Source organism: Entelurus aequoreus, linkage group LG08 (assembly GCF_033978785.1).
Source record: "Entelurus aequoreus isolate RoL-2023_Sb linkage group LG08, RoL_Eaeq_v1.1, whole genome shotgun sequence".
NCBI lineage: Eukaryota > Metazoa > Chordata > Actinopteri > Syngnathiformes > Syngnathidae > Entelurus > Entelurus aequoreus.
In genome coordinates, this window is record NC_084738.1 from 4,573,053 (window position 1) to 4,588,353 (window position 15,301).

Sequence of the window (15,301 nt, forward strand, 5' to 3'; positions counted from 1 at the left end):
ACAATTGCAGAGTTTATGTAATAACATTTCTTACCGGCCCGGTTAAAATGATTGAAGATTACGGCTGTCACTCACCCGGTCTTGTCAACACGTACACGCAGGGAGTGGGTGCACACTAACAAATGCAGTCCAAGAGAAGCAAGGAACAATTTGCAGTCACGTCGTGTGTAAAATACGTTGGACGGTTGGCGCCCTCTAGGCGTTTGTGTAAATGTGTCAAACAGCCCCTTTAATTAATTGTTATTTTGGAATATTTGTTGTGAGAGGGAAGAGTGAATATTCTAACCTCCCCTTTCATTACAAGTGTTCAATTGCGCAGAATGACGCGGCCATAGGAGAAGTTCTGCTGGTTGCGGCCAATAACGCACCTCCTTTTGTCCTAAAGGTGCAGTTTGGAACAGGCTGCAGGGTGGTGCCTCGTTCTAAAACGAATAGACGCAAATAATAAAAATGGTTGCTGATTTCATGTTGAACCGGTCATTTTTTTGCAAACATGGTTGAGCCAGGAAGATTGCACCTGGTTCGAGTGCAGCAACCGAGCGCTGCAAACTGCACCTTTGATGCATTTAATTTCACGCCATTAATCAATTTTTGTACCAACCCTATTTTTCACATAGAACTGAATGTCATTTTTTTTAAAATATATTTATAATTCTACTAATTAACCATCATGCAAATGATACTCTTGTGTCAAGATCTCTGTAGGTGTCTGCTTGTATTTATTTATTTATTTATTCATCGTGTTTTGCATATTAAATCCTTTATTACTTTTTTAGAAACAGTATAAAATACACAGTATTGCACATAGTAAATCAATTGCACTTCTTTAAGGTACAGATAAACAGCGAGTGCACTCTCTCTTAATGCTAATGTTGTATGCCTACCTAACAAAAAACAAAAAAAGGGAACATACAAGAGTGGAAGTGTGTCACGTGTTGCTACCAATGCTGTAAATTCAGTTTTATTTTATGCTCTTAAAGCCTCTTTCTGAATGGTGTTTTCTTTTTGGGGGGGAAGTGAATCACTTCTGCAGAAACATTTAACTTACTGTCAATGTTTTTTTCTGTTTTTACATATCAGCAGTGGCGGGCCGTGCGTTTCCCACCTAGGCCTTCAGTGATGTCCCACTTCAATGATTACCTCTAAAAATACCATCATTTATGTCCCCCACATGACCATTGCTGGACAAACACTATACAGAAACACATTTACTGGACATTGAAACACATCAACAGTGTTCAAAACGGGTTATTTTCTGGCACGTTTAAAAATCAATAAATCAGCAATTAATGCATATCTTATATGTGGTACTGTCAAAATTTAAATTGCAAAACACACAAACGTGAAAATATAAAGAAATAAAATATTTGAACTCACAATTTGTAGCACCCATTGGACGCAGGATAAGCCAGTGGTGCCGCTTGTTGTCGGTGGATTCGAGTGGAAGTGGCGGGAATTTCCCCATTTCATTGCCGACATCGCCTCACAAGATGTATCGTATTTTTCGGAGTATAAGTCGCTCCGGAGTATAAGTTGCACCGGCCGAAAATGCATAATAAAGAAGGAAAAAAACATATACCGTATTTCCTTGAATTGCCGCCGGAAATATAGTATTCGCCTGCCTAGAATTACAGCCGGGTCAAACTTGTTTCGCAAAATAATTAGCGCATGCTTGGCACTTCCGCCGGGTCAAATATGAGTCATTAAATAACTTCCGCCTCCTGGTGGTAGAGGGCGCTAGTGATCTTTCTTGCGACTGCTGGTACTGCAGGAGACCGGTGCTGCAGAAGAAGACAACACGCAGCAAGAGTGAGCAGCCATTGTTTGCTTGCACTTTTACCATGGAGGATTACATATCTAAAATAAAACAGTTTTCTAAACTGGACTTTCAATCGAAGCAGGAGGTAATAATTAAAGGAAGATCTCCATCGAGACAGAGAGACTTTTAAAACTGAAGAAAGATAAGGCAGACTTCTATAGGAGCTGCGCATGGACTCATTTATACCTAAAGGTAAGACCATAATAATGTTTTTAATGAGAAGAGGTTTTAAAATAATTAGCGCATGCTTGCCAATCCCGCATGCTTTTGGTAAACGCAGGAGTGAGAAGAGGTTTTAAATTAATTAGCGCCCCGGCGGCTATTCAAGGAAATACGGTATAAGTCGCACTGGAGTATAAGTTGCATTTTTTGGGGGGAAATTTATTTGATAAAACCCAACAGCAAGAATAGACATTTGAAAGGCAATTTAAAATGTCTAAAGAATAGTGAACAACAGGCTGAATAAGTGTACGTTATATGAGGCATAAATAACCAACTGGTATGTTAACGTAACATATTATGGTAAGAGTCATTCAAATAACTATAACATATAGAACATGCTATACGTTTACCAAACAATCTGTCACTCCTAATCGCTAAATCCCATGAAATCTTATACGTCTAGTCTCTTACGTGAATGACATCAATAATATTATTTGATATTTTACGCTAATGTGTTCATCATTTCACACATAAGTCGCTCCTGAGTATAAGTCGCCAAACTATGAAAAAAACTGCGACTTATAGTCCGAAAAATACGGTAGTTTCTCTTTAAATATCCTTCTTGAAAATGTCCTTGCAATTATATACCTGCCACCTAATCAATGTTTTGTTCTCCTTTTTTGTGGGTTCAAAAAGTAAGTACCGCTGATTTCTCCGCTGGCCGGGTATGGCTCCGGTGCCACTTTCTGCTTTGGTAAATTGCAACTCGTGATTTGGTTACTCACTTTGGAATGACAAGTGAGTATCCAATCACAGTCTCGTTAACATCAGGCTACCTCATACTTGCCAACCCTCCCGGTTTAACCGGGAGACTCCCGGTATTCAGCGCCTCTCCCGATAACCTCCCGGCAGAAATTTTCTCCCGCCAAACTCCCGGTATTCAGCCGGAGCTGGAGGCCACGCCCCCTCCAGCTCAATGCGGACCTGAGTGGGGACAGTGGCGACAGTCTGTTTCCACGTCCGCTTTCCCACAATATTAACAGCGTGCCTGCCCAATCACGTTATAACTGTAGAATGATGGAGGGCGAGTTCTTGGTTTCTTATGTGGGTTTATTGTTAGGCAGTTTCATTAACGTCCTCCCAGCGCGGTAACAACACACAACAACAGCAGTCAAGTTTAGTCTACCGTAAAGCAGTTCGTCTGCCGTAAACAGCAATGTTGTGACACTCTTAAACAGGACAATGCTGCCATCTACTGGATAGCCTCCAGAACACTGAAATTCAAGTATTTATTTTATTTATATGTATAATAAAATAAAAAAAATATATATATACATAGCTAGAATTCACTGAAAGTCAAGTATTTCATACATATATATATATATATATATATATATATATATATATATATATATATATATATATATATATATATATATATATATGTATATATATGTATATATATATCTATATATGTATATATATATATATATATATATATATATATATATATATATATATATATGTATATATATATATATATATATATATATATATATATATATGTATATATGTATATATATATATATATCTATATATGTATATATATATATATATATATGTGTGTGTATATATATATGTATATATATATGTGTGTATATATATATATATATATATATATATATATATATATATCTGTATATATATATATATATATATATGTGTATATATACAGTATATATATATGTGTATATATACAGTATATATATATGTGTATATATACAGTATATATATATGTGTATATATATATATATATATGAAATACTTGAGTTGGTGAATTCTAGCTTAAATATATTCCCCTCTTAACCACGCCCTTAACCACACCCCCAACCACACCCCACCACCGACCACGCCCCCAAACCCCCACCTCCCGGTATCTGAGGTCTCAAGGTTGGCAAGTATGAGCTACCTAGATAGGCAACAACTTGTGATCTGATTGGCTATCGCAATTATCTATCAACTGTATGTGCCCGTTCACTCACAGTGCACAGACATTGTTGATTCTGAAGGGCAGATTTGGTACAGCATGGCGACATAAGCTAGCTGAATTCCGATTGGACACAAACTCTAACCTAAAAACAACAGCACTGGAAGGAGCATAGTATGACATGAAGAGAATATGAATAATTGTATATATTTAGGGAAAGTCCATTCAAAATGACTTTTATCTTTAATTATGATCATGATTTGTGGTTATGTTTGCCCCTGACGGCCCACCACTGCATGTCAGCCTATTAGTAAATAAGTAGAGCTATGTTTGACAGCATCAATGACTAGAAATGTACCTATAGTAATTGCAAATATCTTGGCTATACATGTATATAATCTGTGAGCCCTGCGTGAAGATGGATATTTATAGTCCAATAGATGGGGCTTGATCACCTGCTGTTTGTATTTTTTTTAAAAAGGTTAGCAAAGAAATCATTTTGTCTTTTTCTCAAAAAGCTTGAAAAAAACATCCTGTTGCAAAAAGCAAGAAGCCCTGCTTGTGATCACAAGTGGCACATTCAGTTCTGCAATGCAGCGGTACAATCACATATTTTCTGTTACCCTTCAACAGTATGTACTCTTCTTGAGGTTGGAACAAAACAAAAAGGATATTTAAGCGCAAGGTGTTGTTTCTTTTTCTTTTTTTTGGCCGACAAAAAGCAAAGTGAATCCCATTTTCCTCCGGCTGCACATTCTCGTCTTTACTGCTGCTTAATAAATATATCGCACTTCACCTCAAGGTTGTTTTATATACAGATATATATTTATATAGAAAACAAATGTCAGTCAAAGTCCCAAGATTGAAAATGCCTTTAAGAAAATAAGTGTTATTTATTTCACATTTTTCACCCCCTTCAAAGTCAGTTGAAAGTTGACAATTTTATAGAAATTGATCCTAGCTTTTTGTTGTTGTCCTCTGAAGATATGAATAGTGTGAGTTGTTGGTGTTGGATTAAAGTAGATCCTGAACAATGTCAGTTGTGCTTTGCTGTGTAGGGAGACATCGCCACCTCTCCAGGAGGCTGCCGCTAAGAACATCCCGTGTTGATCATCAATAAGTTCATTGTTCCAAAAAATAACTCTGATTTGACTCATCGAATGTCTCTAAGCTCAGGGAATTTGTACAATATCCAGTCGCCCACGTGACCTCCAAGTAAACCGAGAGGCGGAAAGGAGGGTCGTCTGCCTTCACATAAACCAAAGTCTCCAGCGAGCGTGCTTCTTGGACTCTGCTTTGGACTTGCGCTTGGGGGTGGAGGTGAAGGCCTCCTGGGGGTACGGCAGGGCGGCGAAGTGGGTGTCGTCCATCGGGCAGAGCCTCTTCATGAGCGGCTGCAGCTTGTCCTCTTGCTGTTTGAAGTCCAGCTCCACACTGCGGCAAAAGGAGACAAAGCGAGAGCTAATCAGCTACTTCAGTCAGACGAGAGTCTTCTTTGGTATCACATAATCCCGTAACCAGGATCATCTCTTCCCCCTACGCTGGTAGAATTAACTAACATGCTTAAAAGACTGGCTTGAAACGAACACTGGATATAATTAGAGATGTCCGATAATGGCTTTTTTGCCGATATTCCGATATTGTCCAACTCTTAATTACCGATTCCGATATCAACCGATACAGATATATACAGTCGTGGAATTAACACATTATTATGCCTAATTTTGTTGTGATGCCCCGCTGGATGCATTAAATAATGTAACAAGGTTTTCCAAAATAAATCAACTCAAGTTATGGAAAAAAATGCCAACATGGCACTGCCATATTTCAGTGTTTCCCACACATTCATTTATTTGTGGCGGCCCGCCACGAAAGAATTACGTCCGCCACAAATTAATTTTTTTTTTTTTTTTTTTTTTTTTGTCCTGTCCAGCTTCTCAGGCAAATCATATAGTTGATGTAGATGCCCATATCGGCTGTTCACATTTACTTTACAAAAGAGAAGTGTAGGATACTTCTCTTGTTGCCTTATTTGTATTTGACCACTACTGTTTTCTGTTTATTTGTTACTGACTGTGGCAGGACACCTCTGCCTCTGTTTCACTTTATGTTGCAGGTAAATAATATGCTTGTAGTAGTAGGCTAAAGTTAACTTATTTAGTATGCACTAATTAAAGGGGCAGAGCTTTAAGAGACATTTTAGCTTTTATATTTTATAAGATATATTTTTTGTAAGAACCACAATTAATAAATATATTTCAGTGAATAACTTATTGTTCAAATCTGTATATAAATATGTACATAAAGTGTTGTAATTATATTGTAAAATGGATGGATGGATGGACGTTTAAAACAAAACTGTTATTAGTAATTAGTAAGTATAAATTTTTTGAGCCTTTTTAGAGAAAATCATATCATTGTAATAAATTATGCAAATACTCAATTATGTCATGGTGACCACGCCCATAGCCACGCCCCCACCGCCACAGGTATCTTGGCAGTTTATGGGAAACACTGTATTTATTATTGAAGTCACAAAGTGCATTATTTTTTTTAACATGCCTCAAAACAGCAGCTTGGAATTTGGGACATGCTCTCCCTGAGAGAGCATGAGGAGGTTGGGTTGGGGGTTGGGGGTTGGGGGGGTTGAGGTGGGAGGGCGGGGTTGAAATGGGGGGAGGGAGGGTAGCGGGTGGTGTATATTGTAGCCTCCCGGAAGAGTTAGTGCTGCAAGGGGTTCTGGGTATTTGTTCTGATGTGTTTATGTTGTGTTACGGTGCGGATGTTCTCCCGAAATGTGTTTGTCATTCTTGTTTGGTGTGGGTTCACAGTGTGGCGCATATTTGTAACAAGTGTTAAAGTTGTTCATACGGTCACCCTCAGTGTGACCTGTATGGCTGTTGACCAAGTATGCATTGCATTCACTTGTGTGTGTGAAAAGCCGTAGATATTATGTGACTGGGGCGGCACGCAAAGGCAGTGCCTTTAAGGTTTATTGGTGCTCTGTACTTCTCCCTACGGCCGTGTTCCACTCCGTACAGCGGCGTTTTAAAAAGTCATATATTTTACTTTTTGAAACCGATACAGATAATTTCCGATAATACATTTTAAAGCATTTATCGGCCGATAATATCGGCAGTCCGATATTATCGGACATCTCTAGATATAATGCTTAGAACACTTTCAAAAGTTGCCCTCTAGGTAGCTGCTAAAGGTTGAAAACAGCCCCTTTAAGAGATGGCTTAAAACAAAACACATTTTAAAAGATTCTTTATTACATTGAGCGTTGTATTTATGTTTTATGTTTTACTTTCATTCTTCTATTGTCCATGAATTGTCATTGACAGTCCGTTCAAAAGTTTGGGGTCACATGTAAATGTCCTTATTTTTGAAGGAAAAGCACTGTACTTTTCAATGAAGATAACTTTAAACTAGTCTTAACTTTACAGAAATACACTCTATACATTGCTAATGTGGTAAATGACTATTCTAGCTGCAAATGTCTGCTTTTTGGTGCAATATCTACATAGGTGTATAGAGGCCCATTTCCAGCAACTATCACTCCAGTGTTCTAATGGTACAATGTGTTTGCTCATTGGCTCAGAAGGCTAATTGATGATTAGAAAACCCTTGTGCAATCATGTTCACACATCTGAAAACACTTTAGCTCGTTACAGAAGCTACAAAACTGACCTTGCTTTGAGCAGATTGAGTTTCTGGAGCATCACATTTGTGGGCTCAAACGCTCAAAATGGCCAGAAAAAGAGAACTTTCATCTGAAACTCGACAGTCTATTCTTGTTCTTAGAAATGAAGGTTATTCCACAAAATTGTTTGGGTGACCCCAAACTTTTGAACGGTAGTGTATGTGTATATATGTATATATATATGTATGTATGTATGTGTATATGTCAAAATAATTGCCCAGGCCTGTGCTAGGGATTATAGATGTAAAATAGCTTTCCAGCTAATTCTGGCATATATATCCACATTCAAGGATTCATGTTTATGCACTGTCCTTTTGAAATGAATACAATTAAGAAAACAATGGCTAATTGCGTGTTACTGTAGGCAAAACAATCCGAAACATGTCAAAGTGTGAATTGTTTGAATAATTTAAAAAAACAACCTAGGATATACCTCCTCACTCTAGCCCTTGTGCTGCTAGATCTGGTAAGTCCTCACCCAACTTTGTCTCGTACACAAGTAGAACGGGAAGTGAAAGCACGCTACTGTATACTGGTCTTCTGGGATCTCGCTCGGTCGATGGCATGAAAACACCCATCAAAACACTATTGCTTCTCTCCCTGATGCGTTTGCCCTTGGCACAGGCAGCAAAACAAACAAAATGACCAGTTGACCAAACTGAACTAAACTGCGCTGCCTGCTGAAAAAGCAAAACTGGCATTGAGTAGGAAATGTCCCGCAATCTCTAATAAACCTCATTTTGACAACCTTCGCCTTGAGCCCGCCTCCGAGTCCGGCCGTAATTCAAATATCTCCTCATAAAAGATGACCTTATATGTGTGCTCGTCAGCCTGAAACCCACTTACATTTCTTCTTCCTCTGCCTTCACGCTTCTTTTCATCTTCTTTTTACTGCCACCCACCCTAAAGCTGTAGGTGTCATCGCCGTGGCCTGAGCTCACTCCACCTTTTTGCACAGCGTGACTTGTATTTGTCTGCTTCACTTTACGTCGCCGGTAATATCCTCCTATTTTTTTGCACTGGAAAAGAGCAAATTAATTAATTTGATTGGGTTTGTTTTGCATTTTCCACAGCAAAAAAAAAACCGTTTGCAGAGTATTAATTGAATTAGAGGTGTTTTGCACACCAACAAAACTTACTTTCCAATTTAAGTCTTCTCTTCCCAGGGGAGTTGAGGGATTTATCTGGACCAGCCATCACGCTAATCCCACGTTTGCTTATATCTGACTGCGAGGTTTTTCTAAGTGAAAACTCAGACTACTACAGCTGCCACTGTGGTAAATATATGAGGACTTTAATCTCCTAAAGCTCCCTCTGACTAGAGATGGTAAGGCTGGGGGGTGCTGGGGGTGTAGAATAGCAGAATTGGTCTCAGGATTGCTACAGTCTGGTTGGATAGAAGCTACTGATGATTTAATACCGGTACTCATTTGTGGTAATGACATGTGTGGCTAGAGATGGGTACATTTCACATTTGAACCTATACAGTACTTAGGAATCGTAACCGGTACTCTACAGAAGTGGTCCCCAACCACCTCCGTTGACCGATTGCCGCACAAGAAATTAAAAAAAAAAAAATATTATTATTATTATTTTTTTTTTTTTTTAATTAAATCAACATAAAAAACACAATATATACATTATATATCAATATAAATCAATACAGTCTGCAGGGATACAGTCCGTAAGCACACATGATTGTATTTCTTTATGACAAAAAAAAAAAAAAAAATTTTTTTTACTGTGTTAATAAATATTGTTTTTAATAATACAATCACATTTTATGAGGTGAATTGTGTATCTTATGTCCAGTTGTTAAATCTTGTTTCATTATTGCATTTCCGAGTCAGTTGTTTTGTTGCCATTGAACATTGCAACTTTACCTGGAGGTGGTTTGGCTGAGTCGGCTCCCAGTGCTGCTCGAGTGATGGCCAAGTGTTAGTGTTAGGGATGTAACGATATGAACATTTGATATCACGGTTATTGTGACCAAAGGTAGCACTGCAATATTGTGGAATTTGCTCAAAAAGTACCGCATTTTCCGGACCTTCGGGCGCACTGCCGATGAATGGTCTGTTTTCGATCTTTTTCATATATAAGGCGCATCGGATTATTAAAAGGAGTCATATTATTATTTATTTTTTCTAAATGGAAAACACTTCCTTGTGGTCTACATAACATGTAATGGTGGTTCTTTGGTCAAAATGTTGCATAGATCAGTGGTCCCCAACCACCGGGCCGCGGCCCGGTACCGGTCCGCGGACCGATTGGTCGCACAAGAAATTAAAAACTTTTTTATTTTTTTATTTTTTTTAATGAAAGCAACATAAACAAACACAATATATACATTATATATCGATATAGATCAATACAGTCTGCAGGGATACAGTCCGTAAGCACACATGATTGTATTTATGTAAAAAAATATTTTTTTTTTATTTATTTTTTTTTATTTTTTTATTTTTTAATAAATACACCCTCTCCCCCCCCACCGGTCCGTGGGACAAATTTTCAAGCGTTGATCGGTCCGCAGCTACAAAAAGGTTGGGGACCACTGGCATAGATGATGTTTTACAGATCATTTTGAAGCCGCTTTCTGACAGTCGCTTCAGGACGCGCTGTTTTGTGGGCGGTCTTATTTACGTGGCTCACCTTCGACGGCGTCTTCTCCCCGTCATCTTTGTTGTAGCGGTGTAGCGTGCAAGGACGGGAGTGGAAGAAGTGTCAAAAGATGGAGCTAACTGTTTTAATGACATTCAGATAGAGATGTCCGATAATGGCTTTTTTGCAGATATCCGATATTCCGATATTGTCCAACTCTTAATTACCGATTCCGATATCAACCGATACCGATATATACAGTCGTGGAATGAACACATTATTATGCCTAATTTTGTTGTGATGCCCCGCTGGATGCATTAAACAATGTAACAAGGTTTTCCAAAATAAATCAACTCAAGTTATGGAAAAAAAAATGCCAACATGGCACTGCCATATTTATTATTGAAGGATAGAATAGAACCACAAAAATAGAATAGAATAGAAAGTACTTTATTGATCCCTGGGGGAAATTCAGAACCACAGTTCGCTCACAATAGACAAGGAGAATAATAAATAATATAATATATTATATATATAAAATATAAATATATTCTACATATGCTACATATACTCTACATTTAAGTGCAGTCAAGAAGGAACATATGCATTATACAGTCTGATGGCTGTAAGTGCATTCTTTTTTTAACATGCCTCAAAACAGCAGCTTGGAATTTGGGACATGCTCTCCCTGAGAGAGCATGAGGAGGTTGAGGTGGGCGGTGGGGGGGTATGAGGGATTTAGGTGGGGGGTATATTGTAGCGTCCCGGAAGAGTTAGTGCTGCAAGGGGTTCTGGGTTTTTGTTGTGTTACGATACGGATGTTCTCCCGAAATGTGTTTGTCATTCTTGTTTGGTGTGGGTTCACAGTGTGGCGCATATTTGTAACAGTGGTAAAGTTGTTTATACGGCTACCCTCAGTGTGACCTGTATGGCTGTTGACCAAGTATGCCTTGCCTTCACTTGTGTGTGTAAAAAGCTGCACATATTATGTGACTGGGCCGGCACGCAAAGGCAGTGCCTTTACGGTTTATTGGCGCTCTGTACTTCTCCCTACGTCCGTGTACACAGCGGCGTTTTAAAAAGTCATACATTAAACTTTTTAAAACCGATACCGATAATTTTGAAACCGATACCGATAATTTCCGATATTACATTTTAAAGCATTTCTCGGCCGATAACATCAGCATCTTTAGTATTTATGAATGTCTGCAATAGACTTTATGTTGTGTTTAAGTTCAAGTGAAGTGGTAATTGTCCTTTGACGACACCTAGTGGTCAGTATAACAATTAATATATATATTTTTTTATTTAGGCTCATGACGCAGCAAGTTTGAATGATGCGGACACGTTTGTTCCTGTATATTTTCTAATATGCTTCCGCTTTGGAGACTTTGTATGCGTAAGTAATATGCAACTAAAATGTGGTGTTTTTTAACTGCAATATTGTTCAATTAAGAAAACATATTACGCATGTCTGGCTTACGTGTATTGTGTGCTTAGCCGTTGTGCAGCTGCTAGCTCCTAGTAGCTAATAGCCTAGCATGTTTATTGAATCGCGAGTACAGTAAGTATGCACGTTTGTCACCTTTCCATCCTTTTTGCGTGCAGCGCTTCAGGAGGAGTTTTATCACAAGGCTGTATTTCTCAAGTCACCCAGAGCTGAAGCTTTGACTCTTTCCGTTAATGAGTGGCAATAAAAATGAGACAGGGTTCATCAAGTTTGTTTGATACTCATCGATTTAGGGCGAAAACGGATGCAAATGACTCCGAGCACTTTGCATTTGCTCAGACTCAGGCCCTTTTATTTAAGTCCGGCAATTAGCAACAAATCACATGCTCTTAATTACTCTGTTAGAAATCCATTCCAATTTGGGCCAAGTATTTCCAAGTTGGTGTCCTTGCACACGTTTTTGAATGTGTTGACTTTGCTTGTAAGTTTACTTAAAGCTAATTATTGAAGCAAAAAGCATCCGTGCAAAAATTCCACTTCATCTTCAGCCGTCTTAAGTCTCACACGCACGATTCCTTCGCTAATACGACCCGTTCGTCCGAGCAATCACCAAATCCAAAATGAATCGTGTTTATTCTGCCGCCGTCTCAAACTGCTCAAGATCCTGCTTGCATACAAATGGTCCAAATGCGGGAAAACAGTCGCCAGAAGAGGAGGTTTTATTGAATCTCATTCCTCATGCCTTCCAGGGAAATGTACTTTGGAGATGTCACTTAACATATGAATCCAATCTGGCTTGCATTTTCGGGCCCAACACAAAGCCCGTCAAGTCGTCTTTATTGGCTCTTTGATTGTTTTTTGATGCAAACACCAGCTTTGGTGCAAGGATTGTTCGAACGTAACTTTTAACATTATATTGCCAAAAGTATTTGGTCACCTGCTTTGACTTTTTGATTGATTGATTGAAACTTTTATTAGTAGATTGCACAGTACATATTCCGTACAATTGACCATTAATTGATTGATTGATTGATTGAGACTTTTATTAGTAGGTTGCACAGTGAAGTACATATTCCGTACAATTGACCACTAAATGGTAAAACCCGAATAAGTTTTTCAACTTGTTTAAATCGGGGTCCACGTTAATCAATTCATGGTAATTCACATATGGACATGAAGTGCCATCCCGTTCCTAACCCATAGGGTCCAATATTATGTCGGTCCACCTTTTGAAAGCTATTACAGCTTCAACTCTTCTGGGAAGGCTGTCCACAAGGTTGCGGAGTGTGTTTATAGGACTTTTCCACCATTTTTCTAAAAGCGCATTGGTGAGGTCACACACCGTTGTTGGTCGAGAAGGACTACCACATTTTTCGGACTATAAGTCGCTCCGGAGTATAAATCGCACTGGTCGAAAATGCATAATAAAGAAGGAAAAAAACATATATAAGTCGCATTTTTTGGGGAAATGTATTTGATAAAAGCCAACACCAAGAATAGACATTTGAAAGGCAATTTAAAATAAATAAAGAATAGTGAACAACAGGCTGAATAAGTGTACGTTATATGAGGCATAAATAACTAGGGATGTCCGATAATGGCTTTTTGCCGATATCCGATATGCCGATATTGTCCAACTCTTTAATTACCGACACCGATATCAACCGATACCGATATCAACCGATATATACAGTCGTGGAATTAACACATTATTATGCCTAATTTGGACAACCAGGTATGGTGAAGATAAGGTACTTTTTAAAAAAATGAATCAAATAAAATACGATAAATAAATTAAAAACATTTTCTTGAATAAAAAAGAAAGTACAACAATATAAAAACAGTTACATAGAAACTAGTAATTAATGAAAATTTGTAAAATTAAGTGTTAAAGGTTAGTACTATTAGTGGAGCAGCAGCACGCACAATCATGTGTGCTTACGGACTGTATCCCTTGCAGACTGTATTGATATATATTGATATATAATGTAGGAAGCAGAATATTAATAACAGAAAGAAACAACCCTTTTGTGTGAATGAGTGTAAATGGGGGGAGGGAGGTTTTTTGGGTTGGTGCACTAATTGTAAGTGTATCTTGTGTTTTTTATGTGGATTTAATAAAAAAAACAAAACAAAAAAACAAACAAACAAAAAAAACGATACTGATAATAAAAAACCGATACCGATAATTTCCGATATTACATTTTAACGCATTTATCGGCCGATAATATCGGCAGACTGATATTATCGGACATCTCTATAAATAACCAACTGAGAAGGTGCCTGGTATGTTAACGTAACATATTATGGTAAGAGTCATTCAAATAACTATAACATATAGAACATGCTATACGTTTACCAAACAATCTGTCACTCCTAATCGCTAAATCCCATGAAATCTTATACGTCTAGTCTCTTACGTGAATGAGCTAAATAATATTATTTGATATTTTACGGTAATGTGTTAACAATTTCACGCGTAAGTCGCTCCTGAGTATAAGTCGCACCCAACATGCACCAAACTATGAAAAAAAACTGTGACTTATAGTCCGAAAAATACGGTAGCTCTCATCCCAAAGGCGTTCTATCGGGTTCAGGTCAGGACTCTGTGCAGGCCAGTCAAGTTCATCCACACTAGACTCTGTCATCCATGTCTTTATGGACCTTGCTTAGTGCACTGGTGCACAGTCATGTTGGAATAGGAAGGGGCTCGCTCCAAACTGTTCCCACAAGGTTGGGAGCATGGAATTGTCCAAAATGTTTTGGTGTCCTGGAGCATTCAAAGTTCCTTTCACTGGAACTAAGGGGCCAAGCCCAACTCCTGAAAAACAACCCCACGTCATAATTCCTCCTCCACCAAATTTCACACTCGGCACAATGCAGTCCGAAATGTAGCGTTCTCCTGGCAACCTCCAAACCCAGACTGGTCCATCAGATTGCCAGATGGAAAAGCGTGATGCATCACTCCAGAGGACACGTCTCCACTGCTCTAGAGTCCAGTGGTGATGTCCTTTACACCACTGCATCCCATGCTTTGCATTGGACTTGGTGATGGTGGCATCATATGACAGTTCCACGCTGGAAATCACTGAGAGCGGCCCATTCTTTCACAAATGTTTGTAGAAACAGTCTCTATGCCTAAGTGCTTCATTTTATACACCTGTGGCCAGGCCAAGTGATTGGGACACCTAGGGATGATGTTTGATAAGAAATTATCGAGTTCGAGCCTATTATCGAATCCTCTTATCGAACCGATTCCTTATCGATTCTCTTATGGAGTCCAGATAGGTTGTTGTATATGGAAAAAAACACACAATATTTGGTTTAACAAAAGCTCACTTTTATTATATAAGAAAACAATTTAATCTAATAAATAAATACATATTGACTGTTACCCCCCTAAAAAAATCAAATCAAATAAATAAATATTGACTGTTGTTACCCAAAGTATATTAAGTGGGATTTTTCAGAAAAACAAATATATACAGTAACACAAAAACAAGCTGTCTCTGTGATCACTATAGGTGTATAAATAATAATATAGTGTTAAATACAATCAGTCCCTTGGGCACAAAA

At 38.3% G+C, this 15,301-nt stretch overlaps 2 protein-coding genes across 3 annotated transcripts in view; one reads left to right on the forward strand and one right to left on the reverse strand.

Moving 5' to 3' along the window:
* Window positions 1–15,301, forward strand: part of dock1 (dedicator of cytokinesis 1) — a 483,186-nt gene that overhangs the window by 201,154 nt on the left and 266,731 nt on the right. The gene's annotated exons all lie outside the window — the stretch shown is intronic.
* The window catches only part of LOC133655328 (inhibitory synaptic factor 2A), a 97,537-nt gene continuing 86,568 nt past the window's right edge, over window positions 4,333–15,301 (reverse strand). For both annotated transcript variants that reach the window (XM_062055358.1, XM_062055357.1), the window contains one exon: window positions 4,333–5,402. In XM_062055358.1, the coding sequence (XP_061911342.1) occupies window positions 5,219–5,402 (184 nt within the window). In that variant the 3' untranslated portion in view covers window positions 4,333–5,218. The remainder of the gene's footprint in view (window positions 5,403–15,301) is intronic.